The following is a 13,038-nucleotide window of genomic DNA, read 5'->3' as shown; positions in this document are numbered from 1 at the left end:
GGCGCTGGTGTTAACCTTGCTAGGAAGTTGCAAACTCAGTATACCTGAGTGCGAAAGACATCTAATACATGGGGGCTTTTATAGTCCTTCACTAGGGGTGTTGGTACAACTTAGAGCATCTTTCCTTGTTATTGTTTCTACTCCTTTGCATACAAACATCTGATTAGCAGGCTTCAGGAGCCTGGATAGATATTGCCCCCACTTTCAAAACTTGTCTGTTGAGTTGAGAGTTTTCTTTGCTGAGTTTGGATTCCTTGATGATGTTCCTGCTCTGGGATGAGCTGTCTCTTTTACAGGTTGTTCTCCAGCCTCCCTGAAGCAGGCCTTTCCCTGAACTAACCTTTCATCAGGAGGCCTCAGCCCAGCCAAAGCAGCCTGCTCTTCCTCCAGGAATGCAGTTCTGCACCATTTAGACAATCGGGAAATGAAGCCTTGACCCAGTTGAAAGAGGGTGATGTCCAAGATGGCAAACAGAAAATCAGACAGTGCATCCCAAGGGCACTTCAATGTCTCCACCTCTTTCTAGAACCTTCCCATTTGGTTTTCCTGAAACTCAATTTTATTAGTACCACTAATAATAATAGCAGCAGTAGTAGTAGGAATGGCTTCCATTCCATTTAGAGCATACTTACTATATACCAAGTCCTTGATTTCATTTTTCATTGAATCTTGCAATGACCCTAGGTAGTAGGTGTAATTCTCGCTACTATGTTAGAGGTATAGCAAAACTAACTCAGAGAGTTTAAATCCTGTTCCCAAAATTATGCAAGTAATAAAAGATTGAAATAAGGTGCAAACCTAGTTTGGGCTGACCCCAAAACCTCTGATCTTAATCATCTGTTAGACCTCCTGACTTTGGAATGGAAGGGAAAGACTGTAATATAGTGATTGAAGACTGACGTTTGGTTAGCAGTGCACTGGCTCATGGGAAGGTGACCCAGGGCCCAGGCTGGGGACCATTCATCCACTCCAGTGACTAGATTAAACTGGTATGAGTACTTAACTCTACTTATCCATACACCCAAAGACAATCTTTTAATTTGGAAATTTTAATAACTGCAAAGTATTTTGCCAAGGATTAAATCATATTATGGAGTTCACAACATATAAATTCTATATATATGAAACTACAACAACCAAAAGTGATAGAGGGACATCACTGCAAAGGAATTTTAGTGTTAAATCACCTCTTCCAAGAGGGACTTATGAGGCGTTGGTTGTCCTCATTCTTCCCCTCTTTCTCTGGGCTCATCCTGGCTCTGTATCACCAGCCAACATCAGCATCCCACACTGGTCCATGCCTGACCTGGTTCACACCAGAGATTGACACCAGAGATTGATAGAAAGAGCATGGCCTTGGGATCCCAATGGGGCTAGTGTCATTTTCTGGCTCTGCTACTAACTCATCTGTCAGACGTGTTAGCTCATTACCCAAGTATTCAAAGTACTGAGAGTTTATTAATTAGCCACTTTGCTGTTGCTCAGGTTATTTTTATTTTTATTAGCTGCCTCATAATTTCTGAAAATGCTAGAAATTCTGGAAGGTACTTTTCAAAGTACCAACTAAAGAATATCTTCTCCTTGGCACCCTCCTCCTCACCCTCATTTTAAAAGGAAGAGAAATTTTTCTGATCAAAATGATGCCTGGGAAATCCTCACCCTTGTCATTAAAATACCTTTTCTCTATCATTGCTTTTTGTGATACAGCACCAATCACTCCTTTTGCCATCCAACTCATCGCTAATCATTTTGGCACCTTGCAAACTATAGGGATCACTGCACTCTGTTTTATTCCTGTCTACATCCCAAAGCTCTCACCTTCCGGAAGAAGTACTTTCGGTCTTACCAAATAGGTCAGTCATAATGGGAACATGAATATTTTTGAGAAACCGTGTTAACTTCAACCTGAAGAAGGTGTCAATGTCCTATACTCATACATACCACTTTTATTGTCTTAAAACAATCCATTTTTGTATCCATTTTCCTCTGATTCTGTTCTTGCCTTTCTTCCTCCTAAAGAAACTTCTCAGGTGATTGGTAAGGGTACAAACTTTCAGCTATAAGATGAGTATGGTCTGAGGATCTAATATATAACATAGTCACTCTAGTTAATAACACCATATTGCAAAACTGAAATTTGCTAAGAGAGCTTAAATGTTCTTACACTCCTCCCTCCCAGAAATATGAGGTGATGGATGTGTTAATTAATTAGACGGGAGGAATCTTTTCATGATAACATACGTATATCAGATCATCACAGTGTACACTTCAGATATCTCACAATTTTGTCAATTATACCTCAATAAAGATGAGGAAAAGAAATCTCTCAATAGGGACACCTTTCATTTTGCTGTGGTTCAAGGCACTAAAGACATCTGGTATATCACCAAGGGCTGTTGTGATCACATCAAGAAACATGATGATGCATAAAAAACACAAACTTTGCACAGAACTCTATGTATGTTACATGTATTTACATGGTATGGTTTTTTTTTAAGATTTTATTTATTTGACAGAGAGACACAGCAAGAGGGAACACACGCAGAGGGAGCGGGAGAAGCAGGCTTACCACTGAGCAGGGAGCCTGACGCGGGGCTCAATCCCATGACCTGAGCTTGAGGCAGACGCTTAACCACTGAGCCACCCAAGTGCCCCAGCATGGTATGTTGCTCTTGTATGTTTCTTATTCCCTGTGGCTATCCTGAATTCTGTGTTTCGCATTCCCTTGTGAATATATATAAGGTATATATTTGTATGTATGTATGTACATATGTATACATGTGTGTATACTCATACATACATGTATGCATGTATGTATGGGTATTGTTTTTGAGCTTTAAACATATATGTGGTCTTGAGGATTATTTATATCAGCTCTACTCTTGATAGGTTCACCCCTGTTTAGCATATGACCATTGTCCAGTTGTGGGATTTGGGGGGGATGCTTTCTTTTAAGATTTTATTTATTTATTTGTCAGAGGTAGAGAGAGCACAAGCAGGGGGAGTGGCAGGCAGTGGGAGAAGCTGGCTCCCCACTGAGCAAGGAGCCCAACGCAGGACTTGATCCCAGGACCCTGGGATCATGACCTGAGCCGAAGGCAGATGCTTAACTGACTGAACCACCCAGGCGTACCTGTCCAGTTGTTTTCACTGCAGCATAGTATTTATTGTGTGAATGTACCACAATTTTCTTTGTTTATGGGCCCTTGGATTGTTTGTCACTCATATCTACCTTATAAAATAGAGGGAAAGAACTCTTACCTCACAGAATTGCTATGATTAAATGAATCACTGGGACTGTGCTTGGGACAGAGATTTAAAACCCTGGCGAATTCCTCTTGGCTCTGTGAGGATATAAAGATAAATCTCAATGGCCTAATGAGACAGTAACCCTGACGCCAATGTCCTGGTCAAGTTCCACCTTTGAGTTTCTCCCTCTGCCACTGTATAACCCAGTCGTTCTCAAACAGGGGCGATTTTTGCCCTCCATTCCCAGGGATGTTTGCTAATGGCTGGAGACATTGATCATCATACTCGGGGGTTGCTCCCAGCACTTAGTTGGTAAAGGCTAGGGATTCCGCTTAATATCCTGCAATGTGAAGGGTGGTCCCCAAAACAAAGAATTATTCAGCTGAAAATGTCAATAACACTAAATTTGAGAAGCCCTGGTCCACCCCCTCTTGTCCTTAGGATAGCCCAAGCTGCACCTTGAGGACTAGGGATAGCCCTTTATGCTGTGCACTAAGTGACTACTTCGAAGAGACTCTGTCCTTAGGATTGCAAGGGAGTATGTATGGAGTTTACACAGGAGTGTGCCTTGCAGAGACTAGGAGAACCTAAAGTACAAGGCTGTTTGCAGGGGCTGGGCATGTAGAAAGTCCAAGAGCACGTTGGCTGGCAGATGACAGAGGCAGAAGACCCTAGGTGGCAGCAGAGAGGTTGGCAGGAGGTAGAGGGGCAGGAAATGAGCTCACAGCACAAGAAATCCAGGTTATCTTCCTTATTGTAAGTGTAACTTCCCACTTGTTTTTATCCCCCTGTGGACCCCAAAGCCATTGGCTAGCTCTCCAGTCTCCCTATATCCAAGTCCATGCTCCTTCATTTGGTTCTCCACACAAAGGCCATTCTAAAACCCAGTGTTCTTCATGTCACTGCCCTGTAATATGGCCCCTCGATGACTTCATGTCATCCCTGCACCAAAATAAAATGTCTCTATCTAACTTACAAGGCCCGACAAGGGCAGGTCACCGTCTACTTAGCTGACCTCAGAGCTCACCTGCCTCTAAGCACACCTCTGCCCAAGCCTCACTAATGAATGGTGTGCTCACAAGCCTCATTCATTGGTATGTTTCCTCTGCCTGGAAAGCGCTTCCTTTCTGGTTTTGAACTGGTTAATTCTTATTTGTGCTGAAAGACTCAGCTTCAGTATCACATTCCCTAAAAATTCTTCCCTATTTCCCCCCATGCCCTGCTGAGTTCAAGCTGCCTTATACATGCCTCTCTCCCAGTACTTAGCACAGTGCAATGAAGTAACTATCTCTCTGCCTATCTGTCATCCCCACCCCGTCCCTGTAGTGAGCTCCCTGAGAACAAAGACTGAGACATTAGTCTTCTCATTCCTACAGCCTAACACAGTCCCTGGCTGACAGTTGTCTAATAAAGCTTGTTGGGTAGATGAATGGACGAAGCTGCTTTCAAAGACAAACCAAGTTAGCTGATGAGAATATGATATTAACAATGAGAAGAGCATGTCACTTCAACTTAGCCACTTTATTATTGGACAATTAAGTATCTTTTTCTCATGGATGAAGTCCCCAAGGAATGTGAGCACACCCAGTAAGGAAGCACATGCACGAGGACAGAAAAAACTTAATGCTGGGAAAGAGACTCAAGATTATGTGGTGAAGGAGCTCTTCTCAGATTAATGGCGGCAGCAGGCAGGAACCCAGAATGACCCCCATCTAGGTGCCCAGGGCACCTTCATTTGGACCATTAGGAGCCTGACATTTCTGGTGAGTTCTTTGAAGTGTAAGAAGATGGGAGTGATGGTGCTGAAAGATTCTAACTAAGTCATTGTGAGCTTTGGGGAAGGTAGTTGAGAATTCCCTCTAGCAGGAGGTTTGCTTTGCAGGAATCAGTGGGCTGAGGCCAGATCAGTGGTCAGCAGGCTTGGTGGCAGTCGGTGGGCTGGCTGCGGCCTCACGGGTGGTTGGGCTGGTGGGTTTGGCCTCACTGGTCTGGCAGGGACTGGCATTTGAGACCTCGGCCTTGCAGGATGTTGAGTCAGTGCAATCCGGTTGGCTAGAAGTAGATTTTTTGCAATCCCGTCTACAGGGGTCAACGCAAGGCAGACGGGAGCAGATCGGACGGTAAGAGAGGGAAGTGACACAGGCTGGGCGGCGCAGGATGGAGTAGCATGGGCGGTAGCAGGCAGGGCGGTAAGAGATGGATGTCACATATGGCTGCCTGTAAGTGATGGGTCCAGAGAAGATTGGACGATAGATTGGGCGGTAAGAAACCGAAGGGGTGCAAGGCTGTTTGCAGGAGCTGGGTATATAGAAAGTCCGAGAGCAAGTTGGTTGGCAGATGGCAGATGCAGAAGACCCCGGGCGACAGCAGAGTGGTTGGCAGGAGGTAGATGGGCAGGAAACAGGCTCACGGCAGCTGGACCGGCAGCGCTTGACTACATAGCAGGTAGGTTGACATGGACTAGGCACACAGATACTTGCGGAACAGGGACTGCGCTCAGAGCAGATGGGTTGGCAGATGCTGGAGATGCAACAAGACGGCTCTTGGCAAGTGCTGGAGACACAAGGTGGCTCACAGGGGCTTGGAATACAGCAAACAGGGCGAAGACAGACAGGCTCACAGACCAGAGCCACACAGGAAGCTGGCTGGCAGTTGCTGGACTCTGAGCAAGACGGCTCACAAGGACTGGGGTCACAGCAGACAGCCTGGCAGCTATTAGCCACAGAGCAGACAGATGGACAGCAGCTAGGTGTGGGGCAGACCGGCTGACCGCAAGTGGGCTCACAGACCACTGGTTGACAGGAAGTAGGCACAGTGCAGACAGCGGAACAGCAGCTGGGCTCACAGATGACTGGCTGGCAGCAGCTGGGTTTGCACGTGATGGACTGGCAGGCAGTGGGTACACAGAGAACTGACTGGCAGGAAGGGGCCTCACAGCACACAGGTCGGCAGCAACTGCTCACTGAGCAAGAAGGCTCACAGATGGTGGCTTCACAGCACACAGGTTGGGCACAGCTGCTCACGGCACAGGAGGGCTCACAGATGGTGGCCTCACAGCACACAGGTTGGGCGCAGGTGCTCACAGCACAGGAGGGCTCACAGATGGTGGCCTCACAGCACAGAGGTTGGGCACAGCTGCTCACAGCACAGGAGGGCTCGCAGATGGTGGCTTCACAGCACACAGGTTGGGCGCAGGTGCTCACAGCACAGGAGGGCTCACAGATGGTGGCCTCACAGCATAGAGGTTGGGCGCAGGTGCTCACAGCACAGGAGGGCTCACAGATGGTGGCCTCACAGCACAGAGGTTGGGCACAGCTGCTCACGGCACAGGAGGGCTCACAGATGGTGGCTTCACAGCACAGAGGTTGGGCACAGCTGCTCACGGCACAGGAGGGCTCACAGATGGTGGCTTCACAGCACACAGGTTGGGCACAGCTGCTCATGTCACAGGAGGGCTCACAGCACTGCGGGCCACAGTTAGATGATCCACAGCTCCCTTCGCAAGTCACTAGTTGCCATGTCTGGCTCCGGCAGGAACTGGGCAAGCAGACAGGCCCTCCACAGCTCACCTCAGTGGAGCAGAGAGAGATGCCTGGCACGGACGGGCATTTCCTTGAACAGCAGTTTCCAGACATGGTGGAGGTGCCTCTGCTCCCTTGCGAGTGCTGAGAGGGGTGCTGCCTGACTGGGACAGCTCTCTGAGGCCCTCACTTTTATACCCCCTCACTGACATGTGCTGTTTGGAGCCCCTGCATCTTTTCCTCATTGCTGTTTGAGCCAGTTTTCAGAGGAACATCTTATTATGCCAAGGTTTGTTGATCTGGAAGTTGTTTATCTACCCATAAAGAAGCTGTTTGTTTATTGACTTGCTAAATTTGGAATCCTTGAGCAACAGGTCATCTTGGAATAAGCATCATTGCCTTCAAACTGAATGATCTGTGTTTCTGAGCGTCACGAGCAGGGGAAGAAGAAAGGAACTTATAATTTATCCATCTTCTAGTCCTCTGTACCAGGTCCTGGGGGGGAACACAGGTGTGCCTACATGAATAGGACCCACTGACCCATCCCACAGATCTCACTGTCTGGTGGGCAGACACATATTCAGTTAAACCCATTGCAATGCTATGGTAAAGTCAATAATAGACATATAGGGATTAGTAGAGGGGAGCAGTGGTGAGCTCTGTGGGAGATAGGCTATCTGGGCTGGATTTTAAATGACTGCACTTTACAGCAATGGTCTTATTTAAAACCATCGGCCTTCCCCTGAAATAGGAATTCATCTCCCCCCGTTATAGGTAAAGAAGAGGAAAGAAAAGGTTGGAATCAGAAAGTTTAAGTCACTTGCTAAAGATCCCACCCAGCTTGCGCCCTAATCTAGGGCTGCCCTCCTTTCTCCTCACCATTCTGTCTACTCTGATCTTTCTTAGGAGACTTTGTCAAAGCCACATGTCATAGGTTCAGCCCACTGTGTTGTCCTCCATCCTGTTCTATGAACACCCCTGCCCCCAGACCACTGGCTCTACCTGTCCCTAGGAAACACTTGACCTAGCTTCTCTGCTTTTCCTCCCTATTTTCCTTCCACCCACCCACACCTCTAGCATTCAGTGGCCCTCAAGAATCCCTCTTGATTTTGGTGGTTTTAATAGCTCTTAAAGACACCTCCAAAACCCAAAGGACCAAGGGGAAAGATAAGAGATCTCTTGCAAAGACGTTGTTTAAAAAGCAAAGAATACAAATGCTTTCTCAAAGCTTGTCAATGCTACTATTTGAGACAGACATGAGATGAGAAATGTACCCTAGGTTTCTAAACACCAAGGCTTGACGTCCTTGCTCAGTAAAGGCCTGCCTCCACTATGTGCTTTCAACATCAATGTAAATGCAGGCTCTCCTTTAGAAAAGCTGAGCCATTGTGCCATCCATTCATCATCTCTCCCTTCATTCATTAATTTATGCAATCACTCACTCAATTTCTCTTCTATTCATCCATTCGATTCAGCCATCACTGGGTTCTGTGTAAGGGATACAAAAAAAAAAAAAAAAGAGCTGCAATTCCTGTCTCAAGGAGTCCAAGTTTAGGAGAGAAACCGATACACCCAGAAGCAGTTATGGTACAGTACACAAACTAGTGCTATGACAGACGATGCCCTGGGTTCTATGGAGGCACTCAGGAGAAACACCAACATGCTTTCTAGGAAATTAAGGAAGCCTTCTCAAAAGCATGATACATTTGGGGAGCAGTAAATGGTTCCGTAGCCAGGATGAAAGGTACAAGGGGACAGGAAAGAACAGCGATGGGACTAGAAGGGTACTAGGCACTCAATCATGAAAGGCTTTGTGGACCATGATAAGTAGTTAGATTTTACAGTGACACCTGGTTGTTTTAAACAGGGGAGTAACTTGACCATGTTTGCCCTTTGGAAAGACCTCTCTGGCTGTGGTGAAGGGATGGGAGAAGGAGGGCAAGTCTGGAACCAGGGAGACCATTAGGAGTCTGGGGCAATTCCTCAAAAGCTTCATAGTGACAACCTAAACTGGGCAGTGCCTTGGGCCTGGAGCAATATGAGTGGTTGTAAAGAGGCAGAATCAATAGACTTGGTTGAAAATGGAAGATTAGGAACAAGAAGTGTCATCCTTGAGGTGTAGCTCTCAGACAGTTGGAAAAGAAGACTTTTGGACAACTTTGCAGAGGGCAAAGCAGAGAAGGAGCCCCCAAGATCCTGATCTCCACCTTTCCAGTTCCTCTCCGTGCCCTTTCTCTTCTGCAGCTAAGCCAGCAATGCAATGCACATGGAGATGGCCTTCCTCGCACAAAGTCCCTTATAAACTCTCTCAGCTGAGAAATTCAAGATGGCATCATCTGTTATGATGGAATGTCATCTCAAAGAATCCTTCCCTGCTATATGGATGAGCAGATCTTTTAACAATCAAGCCTATTCCTACTTTATTCTTATAGCTCTCATTTCCCTTAACATTATATAAGCACCACGAGGGCAAGGATTTTGTGTATTCACTGATATATACCCAGTACCCAGAGCAATGTTTGATACATAGGCAGTTCACAATTAACATTTATTGATGAATGAATGAAGACCTCTGTGGACAACTAAGAAGGCTATCTCTTTGTCAGTAATTCAAAAAAATCACTACCCTGCTCTCACCCATCTGGAGACCATGACCATGAGCAATGCAAAAATCAGCTACTCTGAATCACAACTACTCAATGCAGACCTGTTGGTCTCTTGGCAATTTTGTCCTATTGGTGTGCTCATGCTCTGGCTGTGGTTTTGTCCTGGGAATTAAAGGGCTAGTTCTTAAGAGGCCAATTCCAACAAGAGCAAAAATGACCTAAGTAGTAGAGTCTGAAACTGAATCAGGGCAGACTCAGATTTTGAATTCTTTCCCAAGTAAGACACTGCTAATGCTGCTGGGCTTTTAAATGAAACCAAGAAATGAAAACATAATGAGCTACCACTGTACAGCTGCTAGAAAAGTTAAAAATAAAAAGACCGACAACATAAAGTGTTAGCAAGGATGTGGAGAAACTGGAACTTTCAGACATTGCTGGTGGGAATACAAAATGGTATGGCAAAACAGTTGCAAAACAGTTGAGTAGTTTTTTATAAAGTTAAACATTCCCATACTATTTATCCAGCAATCCAAAACCTAGGTATTTATCCAAAATAAATGAAAACATATGTCCACCCAAAAATTTATACATGAATATTCATAGCAGCTTTCTTCATAATAGCCAAAAACTGGAGACAACCCAAATTCCCATCGGTTGTTGAATATTTTTTCATATACTTTATTCATACAATGTAATATTATTTAACAACAAGGAATGAACTATTGGTATCTGAAACATGGATGAATATAAATACTGTTATTCTAAGTGGAAAAGAGTTCACACTGTAAGATTTCATTTACAGGAGATTCTAGAAATGGCAAAATTTACAGTGGCAGAAAGATTGATGGTTGCCCGAGGCTGGGATCGGGGGTGGGGAGGATTGCCTGCAAATGGGGCACTGGAGAATTTGAGGGATGATGGCAGGTTCCATATCTTGAGTGCCGTGATGGTTACTTAAGTATATACGATTGTCAAATCTCATCAAACTGTACATTACAATCGTGTGTACTTTCTTATATATATGAAGTATGCCTTAATAAAGTTGGTTTACAAAAAACAAAGTTTTCAAAGGCAAAAATATAAAGATAGTATAATCCCGGTATTATTCGTAAATATGCTTAGAAAGGAGTCTGGAAACATCTACGTCAGTAATAAATGCTGAAGTCGAAGTGGAGAATCCAGGTGGCCGTTAGTCCTTCTTCATATTTTTCTGTATTTTTTCATATTTTTAGAGATCATTGCCATGCTTATAATCAAAAAATATATTTTCGCTGGTTTGTTGAATGAAACATTGCTTTGCAGGAATAAAAAAATATTGTTCTCCCAAGGCAAGAGCAAAATAAATTTTATTCCACATGTAGCTTAAGATCATGTTTGACAAGAAGTTGAATCAACTGTCTTCTGAATTTTAACCTTCCAGCTGGACTCACACACACCTGGCTTAGCCCCCCCCCCCCAGCAGATGGGCATTCACCCCTCTCATCCCTGGGACTGAAGCAGAAGAAATACAGCTGGTTTCAGGACAAGAAAACCTAACCCAGAAGAGGGAGACTTTGCCAAAGCATCTGGCTAGAAGAAAGAGGAATTCCCAGAACATCCGTAAGCACTGTGTTCACCAAGTTCTGCCACAGGAATCTCTTCCATTCCAAATCAAGCTTGTTTTACCAAAGCCTCTTCTCAACTTTGCCAGAAAGTTCTGGCCAGATCTGCAGCCCTCCTGCAGACCCGTTCTAGGAGAGCTCTACAGCTGAAGGAAGCCATGCCCCTTGCTCAAGATTCAACCTTGGCCAGCCTCAGCGTTTACCATTTACTGCATTCTAAAAATGCAGGTCCCAAGGCCGCCCCCCTGGAGCTAATGGATAAGATCTCTAATGGTGATGCTTAAGACTGTATTTTTAAAGCCTCCCCAAGTGAATCTCAGGGAGCACATGGAAGCTTTAATCTGCATCTGGGGTTCTCGTTTAAAATATACGGATTGCCAGGCCACACCCCTGTGGATTCTAACTCTGCCTGTCTCCGGGAAGGCTCCAGAATCTCTATTTTAACTAGCCCCCAGGTGATTCTGATACAAGGGGATTCTGGTCCACAAACCACATTTCGAAAACCCAATGGTGGGTGCCAGAGTAAATTTTCCTGGCCCAGTGCCCAAGAGGGAGCCAAGGAAGAGGCAGGAGAACTAATTTGGTTATGCCAGCAAGCTCGAATTTATTAAGAAGTTAACAAAGAGAAATTTTTGCACTCAAAAGCAGCAGAAAGCTGAGGAGGAAGGTCAGTCCCAAAGCCACCTTGAGTAAGAGGATACCTTACAGTGACAAGACACTTAAGTCCATGAAAATAAAGCCATGGGGATTCACCCTGCGAGCTTCGGGGATCACTTTGGATGGGACCCAGTTTCCATTTCTCACCAGCATATGGCTCTTATTCTCAGGGCCTTGAAACACCAGGGCGGGCGATGGAGAACAAGCCCTCGTCTACAAATAACACGGAGGCAGGACGCTGTCTTGGGAGCCAGGAATGTCCTGGAGACAAGGAGTCTCTCCACCTGCGGCAGGTGGAGGCTTTGCTTGGGCCACCTCCGCGGACCGGGCGGAGGGCTTCACTTGGTCTCGCAAACAGGCGTAGGCTGGCAGCAGACCGGGCCGCAGCACCCCGACGAGCCGCAGCAGCTGGACCCGCAGCAGCCGCTCCCGCAGCCCCCGCAGCCAGAGCTGCAGCCAGAGCCACAACAGCCGCTCCCGCAGCAGCCGCTCCCGCAGCCTCCACAGCCAGAGCCCCCGCAGCCACAGCAGGAGCCGCAGCAGGACGCGCAGCAGGGGCCGCAGCAGCCGCAGCAGGCGGGCTGGCAGCAGCACACTTCACAGCAGTCTTGGTCTTGAGGGCAGCAGGTGAAGCAATCCCCTGGGCAGCACCCCATGGTCCCGGCGGGTCAGGTGGCAGGTCAGGAGCGCGGCCAGAGTTCCCCACGTCTGATGGTGGCCAGTGGCCAGCAGCTTTTATAGCCCCTCACCTGAGGGTGTTGGCACAGAGGACAGGATGTTTCCTTTGTTATTATTTATGCCAGTTTCCATAAGAACGTTTCATTAGCTGCCTGTTTATTTTCCAGCTCTGAGTACCTCAACTCATAAAAAAGCCCCACTCGGCCCAACTGCTATTTGTCCAGAGGGTAAAAATACATCTCCGAAAAGACCTGTCATCATGGCCAAACTCAGGCCAGCCATCATTAACCCAGGTTGGAGAGAGCCAGGGCCTCTGGCTCAGGAATGGGTGCTCCCCTTCCGCATCTCCCTGGTGGCACGTTGGCAGCCGACCCCTTTCATCATGAGTGCTCATCCTGGAAAATCAGAAGGCTAAAGGCTGGACGACCCGTGCCTCCTGCCGGAGGCAGAGGCTGCTGTACAAGGTCTGGTCCTGTGGCTCCTCCCAGGCGAGAGTGGCGTCCTCATGCCAGCCCGTGTGAGCAAGGCAAACACTTGTGACTGTGTGTGGTATGTGGAGTGTGCCGCACAATTGTTTGGGCTTGGTCAGTGAGCATCAGTCATGATTAATAACTGCCTTGTGAAAAGGAAAGAGACTCATCATAAAACTGCAAGAGGTGGGAGCCACGTTCTCCCTGGACCTCCTGGTGAACTGAATACTCACACTCCTCTCTAAGTGGGCGGAAA

The 13,038-nt window shown here is 46.6% G+C and overlaps 2 protein-coding genes across 2 annotated transcripts; both read right to left on the bottom strand.

Annotated features, from left to right (window-relative positions):
- Nucleotides 1-5,153: 5,153 nt before the first annotated feature.
- Nucleotides 5,154-6,884, bottom strand: KRTAP16-1 (keratin associated protein 16-1). Its single transcript, XM_087854706.1, has 2 exons — nucleotides 6,540-6,884; nucleotides 5,154-6,479 (listed from the first exon to the last, which is right to left on the bottom strand). The coding sequence occupies exons 1-2, from the start codon at nucleotides 6,882-6,884 to the stop codon at nucleotides 5,154-5,156; spliced, it is 1,671 nt and encodes a 556-aa protein (XP_087710832.1).
- A 5,088-nt stretch (nucleotides 6,885-11,972) lies between these two features.
- On the bottom strand, nucleotides 11,973-12,290 carry KRTAP17-1 (keratin associated protein 17-1). The gene has a single exon (XM_045781642.2). It carries the CDS (start codon nucleotides 12,288-12,290, stop codon nucleotides 11,973-11,975), a length of 318 nt encoding a protein of 105 aa, XP_045637598.2.
- Nucleotides 12,291-13,038: the final 748 nt, after the last annotated feature.

This window comes from Ursus americanus, chromosome 23, assembly GCF_024610735.1.
Source record: "Ursus americanus isolate L20-20 chromosome 23, mUrsAme1.1.p, whole genome shotgun sequence".
NCBI classification, from domain to species: Eukaryota; Metazoa; Chordata; class Mammalia; order Carnivora; family Ursidae; genus Ursus; species Ursus americanus.
The sequence above is the reverse complement of the archived record's forward strand: the minus strand, read 5'-3'. Positions and strand labels throughout refer to the sequence as shown.

What these genes read in the sequence shown, in the direction of transcription:
- KRTAP16-1 (XM_087854706.1), bottom strand. Translation starts at nt 6,884, where the DNA reads ATGTCTGGAAACTGCTGTTCAAGGAAATGCCCGTCCGTGCCAGGCATC. An exon ending in CCCAACCTCTGTGCTGTGAG is followed by an intron (nt 6,480 to 6,539) that starts GCCACCATCTGT and finishes CTATGCTGTGAG; the next exon opens with GCCACCATCTGTGAGCCCTC.
- KRTAP17-1 (XM_045781642.2), bottom strand. Translation starts at nt 12,290, where the DNA reads ATGGGGTGCTGCCCAGGGGATTGCTTCACCTGCTGCCCTCAAGACCAA.